The 24,707-nt window shown below is 41.2% G+C and overlaps 1 protein-coding gene across 2 annotated transcripts in view; it reads right to left on the bottom strand.

Annotated features, from left to right (window-relative positions):
* NPHP1 (nephrocystin 1) overlaps positions 1-21,274 on the bottom strand; it is a 56,265-nt gene extending 34,991 nt beyond the window's left edge. The window contains exons 1-8 of one of the 2 annotated variants that reach the window (XM_072140717.1): positions 21,192-21,274; positions 20,182-20,270; positions 11,198-11,271; positions 9,704-9,764; positions 7,258-7,385; positions 5,971-6,145; positions 5,131-5,232; positions 1,415-1,512 (exon numbers count right to left, since the gene is read on the bottom strand). In XM_072140717.1, coding sequence (XP_071996818.1) covers positions 1,415-1,512; positions 5,131-5,232; positions 5,971-6,145; positions 7,258-7,385; positions 9,704-9,764; positions 11,198-11,271; positions 20,182-20,250 — 707 coding nt within the window. In that variant the 5' untranslated portion in view covers positions 20,251-20,270; positions 21,192-21,274. Of the gene's footprint in view, positions 1-1,414; positions 1,513-5,130; positions 5,233-5,970; positions 6,146-7,257; positions 7,386-9,703; positions 9,765-11,197; positions 11,272-20,181; positions 20,271-21,104; positions 21,171-21,191 lie in introns of those variants that run through there. The other variant, XM_072140718.1, reaches the window with a different exon arrangement.
* Positions 21,275-24,707: the final 3,433 nt, after the last annotated feature.

The following is a 24,707-nucleotide window of genomic DNA, read 5'->3' as shown; positions in this document are numbered from 1 at the left end:
CTCTCACACTGATGGGATTTTGGTTCACCCTTCTTCCAATCTCTGTGACTGTTGTCGGTTTTGTAACTTTGTCACAAAGAATTTTCCAGAGGTTTTGTATTGGGTTTAGATCAGGATGTTGAGCTGGGAATTTCATTGTTTCAATGTTTTCTGTTTCAAGGAACTGCTTTTCCCGTTTTGCTGTGTGACAGGGGGGCATTGTCCTGGATGAAAATTTCTGGCTGATTGAGGAAAGGAAGGAACTATGTGTTGTTAAAAGAGGTTCTGACACACCCCTGCATTTACTCATGTAGCTGTATGAGAGGTTCAACTCCTGCTGCAGAAAACATTCCCCAAACCATGACACTTCCTCAACCACCTCTCACTGACTTCTTCACACAGTTTGGGTTCAGTCTTTCCCCAGTCTGTCAATGAACATAACATTTCCCATTAGCTCCAAATAAATTAAACTTGGTTTAAAACTGTGGACCACTTCTCTACCCACACAACATGCTACTTTTGATTCCAGCTGCAATGTTGAAACGATTACCCATGGAATACTCTGAATTATTGTGTCCTCCTCTTGCATTTGTCTTTCAAGGGCGACCAGCCTTCATGTGGGACTTTAATGTGATTTTGTAAAGATGCAATATTCTAGAAAAAAATTGGAATGACCAACTTCTCTAGCTAAAGCCGATAGGGTGGTCCCTTTGCCTTTATCTAAACAAATTGTTGCTGGAGGGTTTAAGTCACTTTTGAACGGTACAACATTTTTGGAAAGTCAGTGAAAAATGGAAAGTCAGGCTGCCAGTTAAATAGGGTTTGTCAGATATTTTAGGAAGTTAGCACCAGGTGCCAGATTAACACCAATAACTTGCAGGATTCTGAAAGTGTTTTCTAATTTGGATCAGTGTTCTTTTTCAATTATCTCATTTACATTTTTATTATGTACTTTATAATATAAACAATTTATAAAATAAGCTTAAAGTACTGCTATTTTACTCATTTTAGGATATAGTCACATAGGACTACACAATGACCTTGCCATTTAGTAAATTGTTGTTCTCTAATTTTAATCTTCAGTGTGTACACAACACAATCTCCTTCAACACCAATAGAGCAAGCTCTGGAGCAATGCCTAAATGTTTTGCTCATATACTCCAATACTTTTCAAATTACAAAAGAATAAAACAGCTGCTTTTCTGAGGCTACATTCACATGTTCGTCGACTCAAATCAGGCCAAAAATAGGACATGTCCAATATGTTTGTTGGCCCATTTACCCGGGTGCCAAAGACCTCAATGGAGGCTGTGATCTGGCTGCAAATTGTGTAAGATCAGTACACACACACACACATCTCCACTTACTGGATGATAGAAGGATAGTATAGTAAATATATATATAATTGTTTTTATATATTATACATGTATATTACCTCTTCTCGCTGACAGCAGTATCTTGTGCTGACTCTTCCTCCTCATCTTCAGTTTCTTCTTCACTGGGAATCGGACTTTGCTCAGTCCCTTTATATACCTATGAATTATAATAAAATAGAAAAACACTCTAAACACTTTGTACCATTTGTTGTACATGCTTGCAGCTACTTCGTTCAGGTTATATTTTGGATTTCAGAACTATACTCTTTCAAATACAGTTAAATAACTGAAAGCTTGACCAGAAAAAAAAAAAATCTATCTCAGTATATAAATCCAATACAAATCTTTATTAATTCATCCATAATATCAAAGAGCAAACAGTAAAGAGCAGAATTAAAATGTGTGTGTCACAATTTATGTGGCAATTATTACCACCTGGTGAAATATATATATGATAACAAATGATAACATAGAAGATAATGATTCTACATAAAAATATAGCGTAACCATATACATTTGCAATTGCATTGCTTTCTCTGTCCCACTCCTGCACTATTGAGTGTGTAAAATGTAAGTATTGGAGTGTACTAGACCAGTGATCTGTGATCGAAGAACAAATTATTTTCTGAAAAGTAAAAACATTCAAAATACCTTCTTTTTTTCCCAATATAAGAAAATTTTAGAACCGCATATTTTTAAGTATTAGTTACCGTATATACTTGTGTATAAGCCGAGTTTTTCAGCCCAAAAAATGTGCTGAAAAATCTTACCTCAGCTTATACACGAGTCAATTTAAAAAATAAAAAATTAATACTCACCCTCCGGCTCCCGGTCCTCAGCGTCAGCTTCCGCTTCTCTATCCATTCTTCACTAGCCGGCAGGGCCGCATCATAGTGCGCGACTGCCGGCTAGTGAAGAATGCAGAGAGAAGCCGCCGCCGAGGACCGGGAGCCGTGGCAAGTATTAAAGGTGAGTATCGTCGGAGGGTGAGTATTAAGTTTATTTTTTTAAATTAGCTTGGCATACTTGGGGCATGCTGTATACCACTTGGGGCAAGGCAGGCTGTATACTACATGGGGGCAGGGCAGGCTGTATACTACATGGGGGCAGGGCAGGCTGTATACTACATGGGGGCAGGGCAGGCTGTATACTACATGGGGGCAGGGCAGGCTGTATACTACATGGGGGCAGGGCAGGCTGTATACTACATGGGGGCAGGGCAGGCTGTATACTACATGGGGGCAGGGCAGGCTGTATACTACATGGGGGCAGGGCAGGCTGTATACTACATGGGGGCAGGGCAGGCTGTATACTACATGGGGGCAGGGCAGGCTGTATACTACATGGGGGCAGGGCAGGCTGTATACTACATGGGGGCAGGGCAGGCTGTATACTACATGGGGGCAGGGCAGGCTGTATACTACATGGGGGCAGGGCAGGCTGTATACTACATGGGGGCAGGGCAGGCTGTATACTACATGGGGGCAGGGCAGGCTGTATACTACATGGGGGCAGGGCAGGCTGTATACTACATGGGGGCAGGGCAGGCTGTATACTACATGGGGGCAGGGCAGGCTGTATACTACATGGGGGCAGGGCAGGCTGTATACTACATGGGGGCAGGGCAGGCTGTATACTACATGGGGGCAGGGCAGGCTGTATACTACATGGGGGCAGGGCAGGCTGTATACTACATGGGGGCAGGGCAGGCTGTATACTACATGGGGGCAGGGCAGGCTGTATACTACATGGGGGCAGGGCAGGCTGTATACTACATGGGGGCAGGGCAGGCTGTATACTACATGGGGGCAGGGCAGGCTGTATACTACATGGGGGCAGGGCAGGCTGTATACTACATGGGGGCAGGGCAGGCTGTATACTACATGGGGGCAGGGCAGGCTGTATACTACATGGGGGCAGGGCAGGCTGTATACTACATGGGGGCAGGGCAGGCTGTATACTACATGGGGGCAGGGCAGGCTGTATACTACATGGGGACAGGGCAGGCTGTATACTACATGGGGACAGGGCAGGCTGTATACTACATGGGGGCAGGGCAGGCTGTATACTACATGGGGGCAGGGCAGGTTGTATACTACATGGGGGCAGGGCAGGCTGTATACTACATGGGGGCAGGGCAGGCTGTATACTACTTGGGGCAGGGCAGGCTGTATACTACATGGGGGCAGGGCAGGCTGTATACTACATGGGGGCAGGGCAGGCTGTATACTACATGGGGGCAGGGCAGGCTGTATACTACATGGGGGCAGGGCAGGCTGTATACTACATGGGGGCAGGGCAGGCTGTATACTACATGGGGGCAGGGCAGGCTGTATACTACATGGGGGCAGGGCAGGCTGTATACTACATGGGGGCAGGGCAGGCTGTATACTACTTGGGGGCAGGCTGGCTGTATACTACATGGGGGCAGGCTGGCTGTGTACTACATGGGGGCAGGCTGGCTGTGTACTACATGGGGGCAGGCTGGCTGTGTACTACATGGGGGCAGGCTGGCTGTATACTACATGGGGGCAGGGCAGGCTGTATACTACATGGGGGCAGGGCAGGCTGTATAATACATGGGGGCAGGGCAGGCTGTATAATACATGGGGGCAGGGCAGGCTGTATACCACTTGGGGCAGGGCAGGCTGTATACCACTTGGGGCAGGGCAGGCTGTATACCACTTGGGGCAGGGCAGGCTGTATACCACTTGGGGCAGGGCAGGCTGTATACCACTTGGGGCAGGGCAGGCTGTATACCACTTGGGGCAGGGCAGGCTGTATACCACTTGGGGCAGGGCAGGCTGTATACCACTTGGGGCAGGGCAGGCTGTATACCACTTGGGGCAGGGCAGGCTGTATACTACTTGGGGCAGGGCAGGCTGTATACTACAACCTCGGCTTATACTAGAGTCAATAGGTTTTCCCAGTTTTTGGTGGCAAAATTAGGGGTCGCGGCTTATACTCGGGTCGACTTATACTCGAGTATATACGGTATGTTAAAAGAGAGTTACAGCGAATTATGTTAAAAGGACTCAAGACTTTATGTATGGGTCATACCCTGGTAAAATTGGCAGCCAAGTGGCTATAGTATTTTAGTTACATGTACATAATCAATTACTGGGGTCAACTTTGATGACCGCAAGCATAAGGAAAGAAGATGGGGGTCATAGGCATTGCCTGCAGTAATACGCTCATCTGTGGAGTCTGGTAAATACCCTGAATCTCAGACTATGAAAAAGACATCCTTATGTACCGTATATCCTCAAGTATAAGCAGGGTTTTTCAGCACTCTTTTTGTGCTGAAAAAGCCCCACTTATGTATAAACATAGTACTTACCCTCTAACGCGCCCCGCAGATCCTCTTCTCCGGGCCATCTGCCCGCGCTCATACTATGTTGCTGCCCTGTGTCATCATAGTATGTGCGCGGGAAGAGCAGCGAGCAGCGAAGGATTTTAAATACCCAAGGGGGCCATGCCGGGCATTTCAATAAAGAGGGGACTCTGCCACTGGACATTTCATTAATGAGGGGAGTGTGCTATTGGAAATGTAATTAATGAGGGATTTCTGCCACTGGACATATTATTAAATTGTAGCAGCTACATTTCCCACCCTAGGATTATACTCAAGTTAATACAACTCAGATCGGCTAATACCCCAGTATATACAGTAATCACATTCCATATTTTTTTAAACCCATCACAACTTTTTCAAGAGGAGATTCACCAACAAATATTTATTAGGCAAAATAATAATAATAAACACAGAACTCACCTGTAAGTAAGTCTTGGGTACTAGACCTTGAACTCCCTTAGAGTTTTGAGCCACCCACCAACCATCAGGTTTTTTATCAAGAATCTGTAGCACCTCTCCTTTCTAGAAAGACAGAAAAACAAAGACAGAAACAAGGACAAAAACACCTCAACAGTGTATGTAGTTATTGTTCATTTCTATTTAAAGTGTGGGACCAAAAAATAAAGCAATAGTTAATGAGATTTTATTTCTTCAGAAGTTCCTTATGATGAAAGTTTATTGTTTTTAGGTATACATACAAAAATGTTTCTTTCATTCAACATTTCCGTGTCTTCAAAATAACGAAAAGTGATCAGTTATGGATGAAAAATAAATTATTTCACAATGGATTCATAACACCAGATACAAATATTAAACTTAATTAAATGATGATTTTGGGAGATAATAGGCAGTTATAATGTATAAAGACCTATGGCAAAGTACTGACTGCCACAGATCTGTGAGCAGATTAATTTAGCATTAAATGATCTCTCTGTTAAAAGTTTGTGTCGGATGTGTGTGATGGAGGGACATTTCTATGACATATTTATGTCTTATGTAAAGGGGCTACAAATAAGATTAGCAGCAAGGGGCCTCTTGGTGCACCATGTTCTTTCTTCTACACATACTATAGGCACCTTTGGACAATAAAAGAAGAAAATTGGGGCATCTGAAACAGTGTACTGATGTAATAATTTTTTTGGGTATGTCTGGAAAACCAAAAAAAAAACAAGAGCCCTACACAAGACTGTTTATAGTGATGCAGTGATTAATGAGCTGCTAAACCTATTGAAGCCATTTTAAGAAATGAGAAACCCTTACCTGAAATGTTAAATCCTCTTTCTGTTGTGCCTGAAAATCTCCAAGACTGATAAAATGTTTTGCGGTTATGTCTAATTCATCTTCTTCCTCCTCCTCCTCCTCTTCTTCTTCTTCATCCTCTCCCTCTTCTTCATACTCTTCTTCTTCACTTTCATCTTCATCCCCAGCTGTTCCCCTATTCGTAAAAAGCACATCTTGGTTCGATCTTTAAACAACTTGCACTTAAAGGGGTATTCCCATCTGGGCCTTCACATTTACTTAAATTCATTTGCCATATGTAAACATTTCTTCAATTGGATGTTATTAAAAAAAATTTCCTGTGTGAAGATAATTCCTCATAAATGTAGCCATGTTGTCCCTTAGAAACCAGATAGCTTCCTCGGTTACGGCCACGTCACATTTTGGCAGCAGTGGCCAGACATGCGCTATTGAGTCCTGCCTGACCACATAGATTCAGCAATCATTACCACAGGACGGCTCCTGGACATTTCATATACAAAAACCTTTTGTTTCTTTGTGCAATCCCTCCAGCAGAGGTGGTCGTACCCAGGGACACAGTCTTGTTTCTAAGGAACCATATGAGTTACGTTTATGGGAAAATATCTTGACACAGGAACATTTTTTTAATAACATGAAGAAATGTTTATATATGGCTGATTAATCAAACTGAATGTGAATGCACAGATGAGAATACCCCTTTAATAGTATGGCCGGAGTATGCAGCAGATACCCGCCACTAACAGCTGCAATCTGTGTGGGGTGTTGAAGGGAACCTGTCATCGGTGACTTCATTTTTACCCAATGACAGATTTCATGCTATGCCGTGTTAATTTTAAAATGACTTTATTTCACATAATGCGGCTCCCTGCCAGTGGAAGTGAGCAAGAGGAGAGGTGGGGGAAGAGTGAGAGGGAGGAAAGGAGGCATTGGCGAGTCTGATACAAGGGTCATCAGAGCTACCCTCCACCAAATCTCCCCACCCCCAGAATTCACCACACCAAACAGCTGTTCAAAATCCTGAAAATCCGAGGATAGGGATAACGATCTAATTGGTAGTGCTTCAACTACTTTGACCACGATCGATATACCGGAATAGGACCAGAAAATGGGGGACCTATTCTCACCGACTGATAAATATTTAATAGTATGGGAGTGTCAGAAATTGCAGAGCACAGTGCTCAGCTATCTACATACATCTATAGCTGTATATAAGTATATATATATTCAGGAAAGTGAGTCCTCTATGTATTGATGTGTCATATATACTTGAGATAGGACAACACTTACTCGTCTTCTCCTTCTCCATGTCCTAAAGTCTTTGCAAGATTCTGTAACTGGTTAGACAATTGCACCAATCTCCGATCCTCATCCTCTTTTCTTTGGTCATAATTCCCAACAGGCCCCGGTTCATCGGCCTAAAACGAAAGAAATTGAAAACATTTGCTTTTAACTGAAAGGAGTATTCCCACGAATACAAGTTTCTTGAATGTGCTCAGCATAACAAAATAACACATCCTCTAATTCTTATTTACAAAAATACAGCATTTCACGGATATAATTCCAACCTGTCTCCTGATGTAGCCTAAGAAACAACGATGGACCATGTAAGGCAGGGACTTCTCAACGTTAGCCACCAAATACTGTACACAGAGTCATAATAAAGCCATTCCCTTACATTCTAAAAATTTACTTTTATTTGTGATGTATTAAAAAATTAAATAATTCATCAGATACAAATTTGTGGATCGATACTCTAAGTTAAAATTACTAAAATCCTCCAATGATAGCCTCTGAATGGGTGTTGTATGGGTCGTGTACCCGGGATGATCCACACATACCCCAAATGATGCAAGGATAGTAGGATATGAAATAGTTGAGGCTATATATTTAAATAGCCCCCATACAATTTGTGAAAATAGTAACACTGTAGGGACTTGGCTGTTTAGCTACACAGCCCAACCAAATCTACTAGTTAGGTCAGACAAGTTAGTACCTCTGTTGCATTATGTAGCTGAGCTAGCTTACTGTCATTATCACTAGCTAGGTCAGAGGAGATAGTGTTGTAATATGGAGATAGTCAGCTTAAAGGACATCTACCACCAGGATGAAAGACAAATGAGCCTGAGGGGCTCCAGGCTCCATTAACACCTCAGGCTCATTTACATACAATCGTTCATCCTTGTGGTAGATGCCCTTTGATTAGCCAGTCGCAGTACCTTACAGCTAGATTTCGCTAGGTAGTGTCATAGTGAGAAGAAGAGTAGCCGGACTGCCAATTGACTCCATTAGCCATCTCAGACTAGATAGTCTTGAGAAAAAGATAGCCGAGTGTAAGGAGCTAATATTTAGTGATATGGTTTGAATGTGTAAACTGAGTAAAATTGTGATGTAAAGGGTTAAATATTATCTTTATTGTGTTAAAATCACTAGGGCATTTGAGAAATTTCTTTCATGGGAAAACCTCTTTACCCGTGGGCTGAGCCCTCTCCATAACCGGCAAGTCTTTGCTGCATATTGCAGCAAAGGCTTACCGGTGACAACCGCGATCCGTGCTAGCACCAATCACAGGTGTTTTCCTGTTGAGTGCCACCATCTTGTGGCGGATCATCGCTCCCCATGACGTCATCGAGGCGGTCTCTCGTTTTAACCAATTCATTACACATATATACTGTATATACACTGTAATATGGCAGTATATGATAGAATCAGACAACCTAGGGTTAAAGTACCCTAGGAGTCTGAAAAATAGTAAAAGTAAAAATAAAAAAAAGTTTAAAAAAAATTATAATAAAAAAACCTAAAAATTCTAATCACCCCCCTTTCCCTAGAACTGATATAAATATTAATTAACAGTAAAAACCATAAACTCATTAGGTATCGCCGCGCCTGAAAATGTCCGATCTATCAAAATATAATAAGGTTTTTTCACTGCATTTAACCACGTAACGGAAAATAGTGCCCAAAGTCAAAAATGGCACTTTTTTGCCATTTTGAAAAATATTTAAAAATCAATAAATAGTTATCAAAAGGTTCCACAGTCCTAAAAATTATAGCAATGAAAACGCCATCAAAAGTTGCAAAACATGGCACCACCTACAGCTCCGTACATCAAAGTATGAAAAAGTTATTGGCGACAGAAGATGGCAAAATTTAAAAAAAAATATTGTGTACAGGAGGTTTTAATTTTTGTAAATGTATGAAATCATTATAAAACTTATACAAATTTGGTATCACCATGATTGCACCAACCCATAGAATAAAGTAGACATGTCATTTGTGGTGCACAAAGAAAGCTGTAAAATCCAAGCCCACAAGAAAACATGTCAAATGCGTTTTATCGCCATTTTCACTGCATTTGGAATTTTTTCCCACTTCCCAGTACATGGCATTAAATATTAAATACTGTAACTATGAAATGCAATTTGTTACGCAAAAAATAAGCAGTCACAGACCTCTTTATGTGCAAAAATAAAATAGTTATAGATTTTTGAAGGTGGTGAGTGAAAAATGGAAGTGAAAAAACTAAAAAGGGCCAGGTCATTAAGGGGTTAAATTCACCTTAATATTGAAAGTGGTAAATATCTGCAAAAAACGGATGTGAAATCTATGTATTTTTCACCAAATATTAACCTTTCTTCCTTCTGTAAGAGCTGTAGTATTGTAAGCTAAATTTATTTCATACTAAATTAATTCAATTTTATATACAAGAAAAACATCTAAACTCGCTACTTACCTTTTTCAACCCCTGAAGAGCCTCTCTGTTTTTTAGAACCATATTCTTAAGATTGACACATCTGTAAAAATATTTTAATAATTCACAGATTGTTAAATAATCTATTAAACAGTCTCATACTCTTAATGACCTATACTATGCTCATTCACACAGGCGTGTCCGTTTTGCATCCATAAAACATTACATCTGTTTTCGGTATGTTTTTTTGTCAGTATTGTATCCACATCCACATGCCCCATATAGCATCCTTTGATCTGTTTTTCTTTCGTGTCCACAAAAATGAAATGAAAAAACCCACTCCCCCCCCCCCCAAAAAAAAGTGACCACATACGGATTACATCTGTAAGCTGTCCGTTTTTGTTCTATTTTGTGGACCCGTTGGGGGCATTTAGCATAGCATGTACACCAGTTTTGCTGGAAAGGGATGTTTAAGGGGAGCGGAGAGGGCTGATCCTCTTAGTGTATCCCGTGCAATGTGTCTGGTAGGGAGAACATCAAGAGCTGGGGCACTTTGCGTCATCTTATGTTAAATTTCCCCCATAGACTTCTATTCTATTGAAAATCACTGATAAGCATACTGAAGAATAAAATGGATAGTTGAATGAAAAAATATATTAGTTTTACTATCTACATGAGGCTGCATAAGGACATGAACAATAAATAAAATGTTTTTTTAATCTTGTACTTTTATGGAATGTCGCTGGCAGCATTTGCAGACTGACTAGTCAAACAAGAAAAGCAGAAAGTCTCAGGATTTGCCAGTAATATTACTACTTAGAAAACTATACTGTAAGCTAATTGTGGGGCTGTTACATAATGAATAATAATAAGGTGTCAGGTGGAAATAGAATTTTTTTTTATCAATAACATTTTATTTTATTCAAAAATATAGGTAAAGAAATTCTTCCTTAAAAATCATGATAAACCGAAGGGACTTCCTCATAGATCCAGGCACCAGGGCCGGCTCCAGGTTTTAGTGGGCCCCTGGGCGATAGAAACTCAGTGGGCCCCTTCATGGGCCGCCCTCCAGTAGCCACACTGCCCCCCCCCCATCCCTGTAGGCCAAGGGTAACAAATATAATAAGATTATCACAGTCATGGTGCCTGGATCTATGAGTAAGTGCCCCTGGTTTATCATGATGGATTTTATTTGTGGATTTTCTTTAATAATTGGGAAAAAAATTTTAAAAAGATAGTTTACATGGGGAAATCAAAGATCAGAGTGGGGATTAGAGTCTAGAAGAAGAAAGACATGTGTTTTACAAAAAACTGTACATTAAGTTTCAACAGAAAAAGATGAAAACAAACATGTAATGTAAAATGTAAAAATAAATAAATATTGCTTAACTTAGTATGGTCACTATCAATGTTACAATGCTAAGTATTCATAAAAATACTCTCCCGGTGCAGGAAGCACAGAGCACCTATATACCTACAGGCTTCAATAAAATGAAAACTATGACACTGCACTTTAATTTCTAGGCATCACTTTACCTTTGATAGACGTCTTTTCTGGTTCTGGGCTCCAACACATCCTTTTCTAAGGTCTCCTGAAGTATATCATCAAACTGGAACACAAAGAATTTGCAATTATGGCTTGTGTGGTTACATAGAATAATACAGCAATATTACCCAACATTTCTATGACTTCAACTCCACCCAAAACTGACCCCGACTCCAAAATTTATTTTCCTTGTGATACATTATCTAGGAAGTAGGGATAGGGCCTAACTTGCTGATGGGTGGGGGTCTCAGTAATAATAAAGTTTATTTATATAGTGCACACAGATTACACAGCGCTGCACAGGGCTTGCCAAATTGGTTCCTGTCCCCATGGGGCTCACAATCTAATCAACCTACAAGTAAATTTTGGAGTTTGGGAGGAAACTGGAGAACCCAGAGGAAACCCACGCAAACATGGAGAGAACATCCAAACTCTTTGTAGATGTTGACCTGGGTAGGATTTGAACCCAGGACTCCAGCGCTGCAAGGCAGAAGTGCCACCCACTCAGTAATGAGACCCCCACAGATCATGAGAACGGGGGGTCCGAGTTATCTCTCTTGGACCCCTTGTAAGAGACAGAGGTACCTCAGACTTCATCAGACCATCTGTTCTGGCTGATGAGGTAAAGGAACAGGAGGTTTCACTCTACATATCAAGAAAGTGGAGCAGAAGTATTAATATTTGTATATTGGTAAATCACCTAATGTCTTGCCCCCCACTTACACACATCTTACAAAAAACATGAGTTAAAGTGGCCAACCCCTTTAAGACATAAAGGCATAATAGATGCAGATAAATACTTTGGAGAAAAAAAAAAAAAAAAAAAAAAAAAAAATCGATGGAGCCTATGGACAAACCCCTTTATAGATCACCGGATTGTGGCGCATCGGCGCTGGCATGCACGCGATGGAAATCGGGGGGGGGGGGGGGCGTGGCCGAACGAAAACCCGTCGGATTCGGAAAAAACGCTGCATTTAAAAAAAAAAAAGTGCCGCGGGACTCGCGCTTACCTTCACCAGGTATAGGCCGGTGAATTTGAGTGCATTTCGGCGGGCCGCGGGGGAACTTCAGCGCAGCAGCGCCACCTGGTGGATGTCGAAGGAACTACCTTAGTGAATCCCGGCCGGACCCGAATCCTCCACAGAGAATGCGCCGCTGGATCGCGAATGGACCGGGTAAGTAAATCTGCCCCAATGTGATATAGTTGACCTATTCTATGGCTAGGTCATCTACATTTTACTGTGAAACCCAATTAATGTTAAAGTCAGCATGCAAATGAGCACCAGATTTTATTAAATGCTACAGTTGTAATTTTGGTGAGCACAAACAAAGCTAAAAATGTGTTACCAGTCTTATGCTATATCAGACCAGTCCTATTGTCCCATTGAACATATGCAAAAATTTAAATTAGGAATATCCCATTCCTGTATCTGTGAAATGTGAAACTACTACTTGTTTATCAAAGAAGATACCACAGGCATAATAACAGATGAATATATTTCCAGATTCACATTTAAATCTTTGAAATTTCTGTTTTGCATGATGCTCTTCATGAACTCCTAGTAAAAAAAACAGCTTACCCAAACCCTGAATGAGTGTCTGCTCCTATGCAGACTCATGTTGTGTTAAGGAGTCTGAGCCAGCTGGGTGACCACTCTGCCACCTTCTCTGTAAGGGCTCATTTAGAGCGTTTTTGAGGTCCGTACGCTATCTTTTTTTTTTTTTTTTGCAGATGTCATATGGACCTATTGATTCCTATGGGTCTGTTCACTAGTCCGAAACTTTTCATAGATGTGCAGACAGGGAGAAAAAATAGCAGCATGGACTATTTTTTTCTCATATGCAGACCACGGGCCTCCATAGAAGTCAACGGATCCGTAAAAAAAAAAAAAGGAACGGCACACAGTTGACATTTTTTCTCAAATGTTAGGCAACCAAGTGGACAGGGCAAAAAGTAGATTAGAAACCTATCAGTTTTTTTGTGCAAATGTGAAAAAACAGATACAAAACGGATTGCACACAGACATCACATGTCGCCATTTTTCGGGGATGCGCACCGGGCATGCCCATGTCAATAAGCTCTAGGTGGTAATGGAGTAAATGTATGTGCAAGGGCCAAATATAATTCTTAGAAAGGTTGTCTATCTCGGCCATTGATTGTGCATGATTCATGGAGCACTGGAGAAGAGGGAGGTAGAAAATTTGTGATAGTGTATGTATGACTTAATTTGCGCCACTCTGAGCTCTAAAAATGGATCTGTCGGACAACCCCTGTAACAATTCTTCAGCTTAAAAATTTGAAGTAGTTTTAGTTTGGTCTGAGTTTGCTACAATTTTGGACTGGAGTCATGAAAGGGATATGATTAACACGTTGATACCAACAGCAGTTGTACTTGTCTAAAAAGGCGGAATACCTAAAGAGATTTCAGAAGCTGTTGTGTAGGTAACAGAAAGGTGCGGTCATGTGTTCTCATAATGCGGACACTCCTAGTATCATATGAATTACCATGACTCATTAGACCTTAACGTCCTTTAAAATATCACACCCAAAAAATATTTCATCAATCTAAATGACAATTAGGAAGCGCAGCTATTGGTTTCTCGATTGCATAACCACTTAGAATTCATTAATTTCATGGGGGGCAAAATAAAATGTTATTGCTGTTCATTGCACAAATAAAATAAACACAAGCTACTCTAGCGTAGATGGCATCCTATGGAGACTAGAAGGTGAACAGACAATATTGGGGTAGATTTATCACAATTTATCAAGGTCCCCGATGCTGTCCCCCTGGCCAGTCACAGCCACAGCTAGTAGCTTGGGGCATCAATTTGATATATCAGCTGTTTGGCCATCAATTTGTCAATATGTAAAACTCCCCAATGTGCCGAACCCTAAACCTGAACTGAATCATCTCTAATGACAACCATTATGGGGGCCGTATATCTGCCGTATATACATCCCCCATACGTTCATGTGAATATAGCCTCACTGTGCAGAAAATCCCAGAAAGGCAAAATTCTTAAAAAATGAGCTCAGTTCAGAAGGTCCACCTGGGCCTAGTACAACGTATAATAAGCATCTGGACGGTTTACTGTCCTAAGGCCTCCACCTGTACACACAGGGGCTGTGGCAAATTTATTGAGAGGCATATACCTCTCAAAGGGGTTGCACCAAGTTTGAATATTATCCCTTCACAGGATAGAGGATAACAATCTGATTGAGGGGGCTGGCGAGAAAGGCCCTCTCTGGTCACAACCTGGGTCCCATTCTCACTAGTTGATGTAGGGCAGGTCGATCACGGATCTTCATGCTGTATTCAATAGTGTCGTAAATTGTCACTTTCAAAGACAGCGAATGGGAGTGCCCGAGATAACCGAGCAGTGTACATTGCAAATTCAGTCAATTCCATAGTATGGAATGGAGCAGTAGGAGTCAAGTTCAACCTTCCCCTCCATCATATAGTGAGAGCCGGATCCCCCATTCTTGTGATCAGTAAATGTTCCAGCAGTCATGGGGAAGTGCTAAATTTCATTTGAATCCATTGTTGAATGGTGCACTCTGCAAATGTATCATTATAAACATGCGGCACATTTCTACATGATCTTCCTACCTTCTGTTTGCCGGGGAGACGGCCTTGGTTGAGGACCGAGCCAGCATACTGTATAACCGTATCTACCATGTCCATTGAATCTCCAAATGCACTTTAGTAAAGTTTATTGTTGATTACAAAAAACCTTCCAGCAGTTAGACCCCCAAAAGTCTGATATTTAGTATCTATCCTGCGGATAGGGTATAACAACAATTTGGTACAATTCCTTTAATGAGATAAGCATAGATTCTCTCCACTAGAGAGATGAGATCAAGACTGGCATAGGCAGCGGCATAGTAAGAAACCTAGTCCAACTTTGTGTAAAATTATAGGGATGCAAATTCCAAAATAAATGCCCCCTATTATCTAAGGGGGGGGGGGGGGAAGCGCAAACATTCAGTAGGGCAATAGAGAACTCTATATAGAAAGAGAAGACGACTGAAGAATGAAAAAGAATTTACTCAATGTATAAAATATTAAACAAATGCTAATCGTTGCCCAATCAGTGTCAGAGGAATCTAGAGAAGTATGCGGAACTCGTTATTAATGTATAATTAGCATCCTGCAATGGAATAGAGCAGGGAAGAGATTTCTCTGAATGCTTTTATAGTACTGTATGTACATAGCCGGCATTCCATAGTGAATAAGGAATGATAACCTGCATTGCTATGAGGAGCCATCACAGCTCATTGTCTACTATGGAGTAAAGTTTAATGTCTCTACTTCATCATGGCTTGTTTAGTAATGGGACAGAAATATTTAAAGGAAAGGTTACTTACAGCATAGGTTCATGAGTGGTAAGTTAAAGGTAAGCTTTTGTACTAAATGCACATAAAATTCCTGCAACGCCAGGATTTCTTAGCATGTACCCTTCTGTATGTACATTAAGTGTGATCAACAGCCTGCTCCCAACTTGTACAGGAGCCCCGAAAATGCCAATAGCACATGATAACAGTGCAGCAGCCCATCATTGGCCATTGTCCAGTATTAATCCAGGTCATGTGTTGCTTATAAGACATCTATTAGTGTGGCCTTTTTTGGAAACAGAGACCAATCATGACAGGAGATGTGCGCCAGAAGGGAACAAAGCCCTAGGTAGCAAATTATATTTTATGTTACTGCTTCTTCTGCTGATAGCCAAAAATACTTAACCCCCAGAAAGTCCTTTAAATTCCAATCTGCTGTCAATGTGACCATGGAAAAGTTAAACACAGGGCAAAAAAAAAAAATGACTCCAAATGATAACCTCTTCATGTGTCAGCTCAATTGGGGGATATTTGTCCCATGGAAACCAATCAGAGCTCAGATTTCATTTTAAAAACAGCTGTGGGAAAATGAAAGCTACAAACTCATGAGTTTCCATAAGCAACTAGAACAGTTTTGCTCTTAAACGCTTCTGATAGATCTCCCCCATTGTATATTATTCAGGTTGTCTCTACATTATATTATATTTCACATGAAGATCTCGAGTTATAACACGTGAATATTAGAAAAGGGAAAAGAGAAGTAATACTGGTTTTTGCACAGTTTTACCTTACATTGTTCTAAAATAATCCTACATAAGAAGCAGTATGGCAGGTTGTCATGTTTCAGTGACCTCATATGTCAAATGTTACAATCAGTGGTGGATGAGAATATGGGCGGTAGCTCACAGACCAAGGCTTACGGGGGCCCCACCACCATCCTCACCACCTACAAAATCATATACAGCACTGTATAGATAATAAAAAGAGGGACCCCCGGTACTAAAATTCTCAAGCATGTGTGCCAACTTTCCATACTCATGTATACAAGAGTTCCAGGACCTTTGAAGATCCTTGAACTGCAGCTGACAGAAGGGACTGCTCTCTTCCTTCCTAAAAAGCTTGGATCTTGTACTGTATGTAAGCAGTAAATCTGAAACCATTAAACCATGGCAATCTTAATTCACCCTTGGTTACAGTGGTAGTGACTGAGTGGTTGAGAATGTTAAGTGTCTTATCTGGGGAAATTTCTATTATTTTAATCTCGTGTGCGGCCACATGATCTCGTCATGCAAATTCCTAAATAAATTGGAGAGGTTTCGACCTGGCTTTGCATTGTCACTTCTATACAATTTAATGTCACACTCGGTTTCTATGGCAAGATAAAGCACACAAGAGAAAAAAAAATACCAGGGACCTGCAGCAGGTAATATTCTAATGTGCAGGTATGTAAAGACTCATCTGTGCTGTGAGTGGGAGGGATGTGGACACAGAATATGGCCACTCACAGTTATGGGTGTCACCAGTTTGGGGTGTGTTCCAACAAGAGTCTTTCCAATCATTCCTCAAATGTTCTCTCAAATTTCTGGGTCATCACGTCTTTATTGAAGCGGTTGTCTTTGATTAAAGAGGACCTGTCACACTTACTAAAGTAAGCAGCTCCTAGTACTAAAACAGACGCAGCAGTGTTACACTGCTAGCATTATCGGAAACTTCTCATAAGGCTAACAAACACTGCTGCGCTGTCAAAGGGGTGCGGCGTATTCATGAGGGGGCGGTACGAGGCACTGCCTCTTTCACGGACCGCCCCGCCCATTCCATAGAACAGCGGTGACTGCCACGCATCACCGCCCCTAAACCCACTCCCTCATGAATAAGCCGGACCGCTTTGAGAGCGATCCGGCGTTTTCTATTGTACAGCGCAGCAGTGTTTGTTAGCATTAACACTGCTGCATCTGTTTTAGGACTAGAAGTTGATTACTTTAGTTAGCAGCTCCTAGTGCCGTTTTTGAGGGTGACAGGTCCTCTTTACGTTTTTTTAATATGGGCAGCGTTGCATCTCCGATCTCTGCCAGCATCTGTTCGTATATACAGTGGTTCAGTCTGTAATAGGCTGTAGCGGGACAACAATGTCAACGTTTAACTGCTGGGCCTTTGTACAATCAGAGGGCATCGGTGACAGGAGGTGTTGTGCTGCAACAGAACCTCGGAGAGAAGTAGGAAAAAAAAAGGAATCCTGGACCATTAATTAAATCTTTTTTTACCAATAAACTATTTTCAGGACATGCTCCTTTAAAGGAAATATACTATCACAATCCTTCATGATAAGCCAGCATCAATTACTCATAGATCCAGGCACCATGCCTGTGGTGATCTTTTTATATTTGTTATCCATGGCCTCTTCCTTCCTAAGATCAACTTTTAAAATTATGCTAATTAGCCAAAGGGGCTACCCTAGCCACACTGTGATCTGGCTTTACAGATCTCACTTCCCCCTGCTCCCTCAGCACTTGTGCCGTGAACACTTTATTAGCTGTATTCTCAGTGCTGAGAGAGCAGGGGAGGGGGAGGCAGTGTAGTAACAGCCTGTAAAGCCAGATCAGAGGATAGCCCCCCAGGGGCTCATTCAATCATTAACATAATTTTGAATGTTGATTTTAGAAGGAAGGAGGCCACAGGCACAGTGCCTAGAATAAGTGTAAAGAGTAAACCTGAGTAAGTTTCGCTGGTTTATCCTGATGGATTTGCATGGTAGATTTCCTTTAATAGATATTAGCTTTTAGAGATTCTTCATCGCTCTAACTCAACAGCGGTGCCTCTCAATACTCTTATTATTCTCCAGCCTTGGAACACATGGGTAGTGATGTCACATCAACAATGTGGGTGTCCACTACAGCATACAACTGCTGCAGTAGCACATTAGTGGCTGTCAACCCCACATATTTGATGTATATGTGGGAATGGGTTAGCAGAGGATCATTGTTGTCGGTTCAATGAAAGGGTATGGAAGGTGTAATGTGAACCAAAGCCAGTAGACCAGCAGAAGGTGTTTTTTTTTGTTGGGGGGGGGGGGGAGCAGCTGTATATTAAATGAATGTCTAATGGCTGACAGGTAGACTAGGAGTGCGCCTTGCAGATCCAGAAGGTAAAGTGACTGATCAATTGGTGACTTACAATTATCCCTAAGTGCATAGTCACACATTTGGAGTTATCAATCATTTATAGGGCTGCTCTATGATTACATAACTGTACATACATAGAAAGTTATTGATCACTAACAGCAGCAACCACATATCTAGATGAATTCTTATAAGAATTAAAAAAAAAACACAAATATAAATTAAAACTAAATAGAAGATACTAAGTATTTCCTCATAAATCTATATATATTTCATCTTCTCCTGTTCCTGCACTTTTATAACATTAGACATTTTAGGTTTTACTGCACATTTAATTATTATTGTGATTTAATTAAAAAAAATAAGAGAAGGAGTACTAAAAAAAAAAAAAGAAAAACTGGTAACTTTTTAACCCTTGTGGGGTGTGGATGGGATTCTATGATATTTTTAGGAAGGTACCTATGAACTTGGGAGAACACTTTAGGTGAGTCAAACTGACTCCTAATTGCCATGCCCTAAATTACGAGAAAGTTAATATAAATTTTAAAATTATGGGGCTTATTTACTAAGGGTCGCGGATCACACTTTTGTAGGACTGTTTGCCGTTTTCAGGGATTGAACGGCTTGGATAGGTATTTAACAGGTGTCTGCGCTGGGATTGTGTCACACACAATCGGATTTTGGCGCAGTTGCGCTGTCTTTCATACTACACAAATTGGGGGGCGGGCCATCTGACGATTCGACTGATTCGGACTGAGCTGGGATTCAAATTGTGTCACAAGACATTGCACTTACAAGCACCAGGAAGAAGAAGGTGAACTCTGTCGGACCTGAGCTGGGAAGCGACACACGCAGGATATCGGGCGCACGATCTTAGTGAAACGCGGCACAGTGCATTATCGTCCGACAATGCACTTTCCGTGAACTCCAGCGGCCGGGTAAGTAAATGTGCCCCAATATTGTTTTTATAAAGACCCACCCGGCATGTGAACGAACCTTTCTTACTCATAGGCAAGAAACAATGCAATCAATGTCATCTTCTGCTTGCCAGATGATGAATGAGTGTTCCACTATAATAATAATGGGGTCACGGCAGGTTGTATCAGACCTATCCGTAATTTTTATGCCTTATGTTACGTGCATTTAGGATTTATCTCTACATCTAATAACAGAAACATGTAACAGAAACATGCGGTGTGAGTGATAAAATGTGTGTCCTCTGAAACAAAAAGGTCATTCTAAGAATAAAATACAATATACTTGAGTATAAGCCGACCCGAGTATAAGCCGAGACCCCTAATTTTACCACCAAAAATTGGGAAAACCTATTAACAAGAGTATATGCCGAGGGTTGGAAATACATTGGTCACAGCCCCCCCAGTAAATTAGTAAATAACCAGCCAGCTCCCCCATTCGTCGAGGTCAAGATGGCAGCTCAGTCACAAATAAATCGTCATGTGACCAACCTAGAGTTTTTCATTGACATAAACTTTTAGACACATTTTACGCTCATACATACCTGACGCTTCAGGTCATCGGTCAATTTTATGACATTTTGCAGAGGGCCTCTTGTCTTTTTCACGGACATTGCCTTGTACTACAATTTACCTAGTGAAAGGGGGAAATAAAATAGATGGGGGTTAAATAAAAGAGACGTAACAAATTGGCAAATATATCTATAGAAATTCCTGCTAAGGATACATTTATATTGTGAAAGCAAAAATCATGTCTAATGTGAAATATCAACTAAAAAGCAAACGCTAGTAGGCCATCTCACCATCACTGGGAGAGACGAGTTATGGCCAGCCACAGTGGAAATCATAAATTGTGAATAGTATAAAGTGAACAATAAATAACTAGTAACACTGCCACTTATATCAACACAAATATGCATATCCATAAGGACCTGTACATGTATCAATAGCAAGGGTTGAGAATCCCACTCCTGCATGGCATAGGAATGGGTAAATTCCTATATTGAAGGCATGAGGCGTCCATAATATCCTTGTTATCTTCATTATATAAGAGAAGGTGGCTGTTCTGCAATACCAAATACAGCCACAACACAATGCGCAGCACTGTGCTTAGTACACATAGCAAAGGCTGCAGCGCTAAACTAGTTGTAAGTATACTGGGTGCTGGAATTGGCTATAAATATTAGGCTGCATTCACAGTAACGTACAAGGGACATACGTCCCCCATAGTCATCTATGGCTCGGTACAGTGGCTGCAAAAAAGATGGAGCGTCCAGCTTTATTTTCTATAGAGAGGGGAGGGGTGAGCAGCGCCCGCCCGCATATCTTGGTGTAAATGCAGCCTTAGAATTTCTGAAAATATGCTGTAATGATAAACAGATGCTGAATAATCTGTTATTTTAGAAAGAATGAACACAGAATAGTCAGACACAGGCATGCTGAGACTTGTAGTACAACTAGTAAAGACCTCATTGTCTATGAAAAGCTCTTCTCTATGGAGACACCACTAAGACACACTGCAGCAATACCCTAACGACGTGCCTTAGGCTCTTACTTTATAGCCTGCAGGATTCCAGCTTCTCTCTGTCGTTAGAGCCCGAAACGGTGCAATTACGTCATCACTAAGCGCCGCCGCTGTAGCTTCTGGGTTACCTTAGAAACAGCCGCGGCCATATTAAAAGCAATGAATAGGATCAATGCAATCTTCTCTTTAACCACTAGATGGCGAAAGAGTTGCGTGATGGAAACTGAGTTGCGTTGTATCTCTCTGTCTGCTACCTCTGATCCAGATCACGTCCTGGAATCTGATGGCTAGAGACAAAGATCAGTACAAAGATAGCCTAGTATACACATGGATGGATATAGAGGATTTGAGCCTTTCTTTACAAGGCAATTTTCCATCTTTGTGTTTCCATTTTGTCCCCTCTTTTATTTTCCCCTTAAGGGGGTTTCACATTGGCGGTTTTTTTTCACATATTTTTTTTTTTCACTGAACCCATTTTGCCTTATGGACACATACAGTTTGGTTTTCTCTTCCTGGCTTCAGTGATTTGTCATTGATGCCTTACTGAACTATTTTTTTCACAGTTTTTTCCACTGATCCAATATTGTCATTGGACACATAAAGAACAGGTTCTAAACCGATCACTGAAAAAAACGAAAGTGTGAAAAAGCCCATAGAAAAGAACGAATCAGTCAGGCATCAGTGTCAAATCACTGAAGCCAGGAAGAGAAAAACAATCTGTGTGTCCATAAGCCAAAATGGGTTCAGTGAAAAATCACTGATGAGAAAAAAAGCCAATATGAAACCCCCCTGTGAGAGACATATGAGGTCTTGTTACCTGAGGGACAAATTGTACTTTCTAGTAGCGTAATTCTATTTTTTGTTCAAAAAATATGTTTTGTTGGACAGTACAAAAAAAACCCTTTCATAGCACAGAAAGCTATGATACGTCATATGCACTGCCCCTAACTACACCCCCATACGGTTTTATTTTCCCTTTATTGCCTTTCATCTTACACTCTATTTTGCCCACAGCTCCCTCTCATATTAAAGCCCTCTCGTATTGTGCCCCCAGCAGCTCCCCTCTTATTTTGCCCCTCCCCAGCAGATCCCCCCTCTTATTTTGCCCCTCCCTAGTAGCTCCTCCTCTTATTGCGCCCCCACAGTAAAATAATAAACAGATACCTACCTTTCCCCTGTAGCAGTTCCTTTCTCCTCTCCTGCTATATGTAGCAGTTAAGCCAGCAGGCAGGGATAATATCATCACATGTCATCATACATACAGCAGAAGCAGTCTCAGGGGCTGATGGCTCTGCACTATCACTATAATCAGCTCTGTCGGTGTCCAGACAATGTTGACAGAGTTGATTTCCCAGCACATACCTCCTGCTGGGCGGTATAGAGCCTGGATGGTTGGGAGATATGAGTTGTACGATATTCCTGTGGGCGTTATTTTTACATCTTTTGCTGTGCAGTCCAAATAACAACTCATCTTAATTCATTGGGTTGGTATAATCAAATAAATACAGAAATATATACAGATTTTATTATGTTTAAGACTAAAAAAATGTGCTTTGTACAAAAAATTCGTAGTTTTGCCATATTCTGACACCAATAACTTTTTAATGCTAGTATTTGGAGGACTGTACAATCACTTTTTAATATAAATATTTATGTATTGTGAAACAAAGATAAAGTGGCGCTTACGGGGTTCACCGCTGGGAATATTCTTTTTTAGATTTTGGCAGATCTGACATTTGTGGATGCATCAGTATCTAATGATTCTACATTTTTATTTTTATACGTGTTCTAGGCAGTGCCGATTCTAGTCTATTTGCTGCCTACGGCGAAAATTGAAATGCCCCCCTTATTAGATGCAGACTCCCTTATTAGATGTAAACTTTCTTATTTTCTTGGTTTATAACATGGAGCCCCCTTATTAGATACCGCCCCCCCCTTAGTAGATGCAGCCCCCCCTTATTAGAAACAGCCCCCCCTTATTAGACGCAGCCCCCCTCTTATTAGATGTAACCTCTTTTATTTTATAACATGCAGTCTCTTGTGAAATATGATACAGTAATTTGCTTATTTCTGAAAATAATAAAGCAGTTAATCACCTTGACTACTGTCACGCTCCCACACCGCCATTCACGCCCTCTTCCTCTTACCAGCTCTTCTGCTCTGTGTCGGGACTCAGGTAGCGTGACCTCATCCTCCAGAGCGGCACAGACTGTGCCGCTATGTACATCGATCGTGTCTATAACTTAAAGATACGGGCACAGTTGAGTTTTCATGTGGGCGAATCGGGCAGCAACGGCCCCCCGTATCGCCCACATTATGGCCCCATATTTTGCCACCTCCTTTAGGGCTCGGTCATCTGCCGCCTGCGGCCCTGATTCTATGGGAAGGGGTTCATTTGAATTTTTAAATGTTTTTTAAATGTTTATTTTATTACTATTATTTCAGACCCTCTAGGCCGGGTACTTAAACCATAAATGAGAATAGATATATTTATATATATCAAGATATCTTTGTATCATGGTAAGTGCCCATGACTGTGTGCTCAAAATGGAAAATTGTTGACTGGAGGGATGAACACTCCTACCCATACAATTCTCACCTTAAATTGGGGTAGGAATAGGACCTGCTCTATAAAATGCGGAGAAGCCGCACAACTTGCTCAGCTTGGGGTGAGGCATGGTGTGCTTACCGCAACATGACAACTCATAATGTAAGTCAATAGCGATCAGCAGCTTACCGCAGTTTGTATGGCAAATAGCCTTAACCCCTTTCTGACCTTAAAAGGCTTTACTGACCGGAGCATTTATAACAAATAGTGCCATAACTTCCTTTTTTTTGTGCAATACCCTATAATTGTTGCTTTGTTTTTTTTTTACACATAGGGATAGTTAAAAATAAAAAAAAGTTAAAGGGACCTTTTTTCACTATTAGTTTTTTGGGTGTTAAGTTACAGAAACCGTGGAGAAATATGTAATAATATATATAATGTATAATATATATTAAAGTTTTCAAATTAACTCAAAATGATCATTATAAATTAATAATTTACCTGACGGTCGTTTTGATATATATTATATAGTCTGGGGCAAATGGGGCAATATTTTTATAGTGTGGTGGGGGATTTTTGTATTTTGTAAGGGGGAAATATAAATTTTTATAAAGAAACAAACATATTTGTCCCCGCATGAGGTCATTAAAGACCCCCGGGGGGCATTTTCACACTTTTTCTGTAATTTTGGTTTTCACCTGTAACTGGGGCATCTGTAAGTTACAACGGGAAACGACCCCCTGTGAGGGCAGATGTTGGATCAGAGCTGGACTTTGTCTACGGAGACCCAGCAGCTCTAATTAACCCCTACAGTGCAGTGCCGACTCTCCTTCCCTCTGCATTGTGCTACTTCAGCACGATGCAGTGAGGAGTGCAGAAGGAATAGGGGTAATAAAGCCAACAGCCAAAGACCCTGTCCTAAACATACCCAGCTATGCTCCTGTTCAGAACACCCCCAGGATCAGAATGAAGAGGAGGGTATGCGTGTATGTTGCGCA

Source organism: Engystomops pustulosus, chromosome 3 (assembly GCF_040894005.1).
Source record: "Engystomops pustulosus chromosome 3, aEngPut4.maternal, whole genome shotgun sequence".
NCBI classification, from domain to species: domain Eukaryota; kingdom Metazoa; phylum Chordata; class Amphibia; order Anura; family Leptodactylidae; genus Engystomops; species Engystomops pustulosus.
Note: the sequence above shows the minus strand (reverse complement) of the source record. Positions and strands in the feature narration are given on the sequence as shown.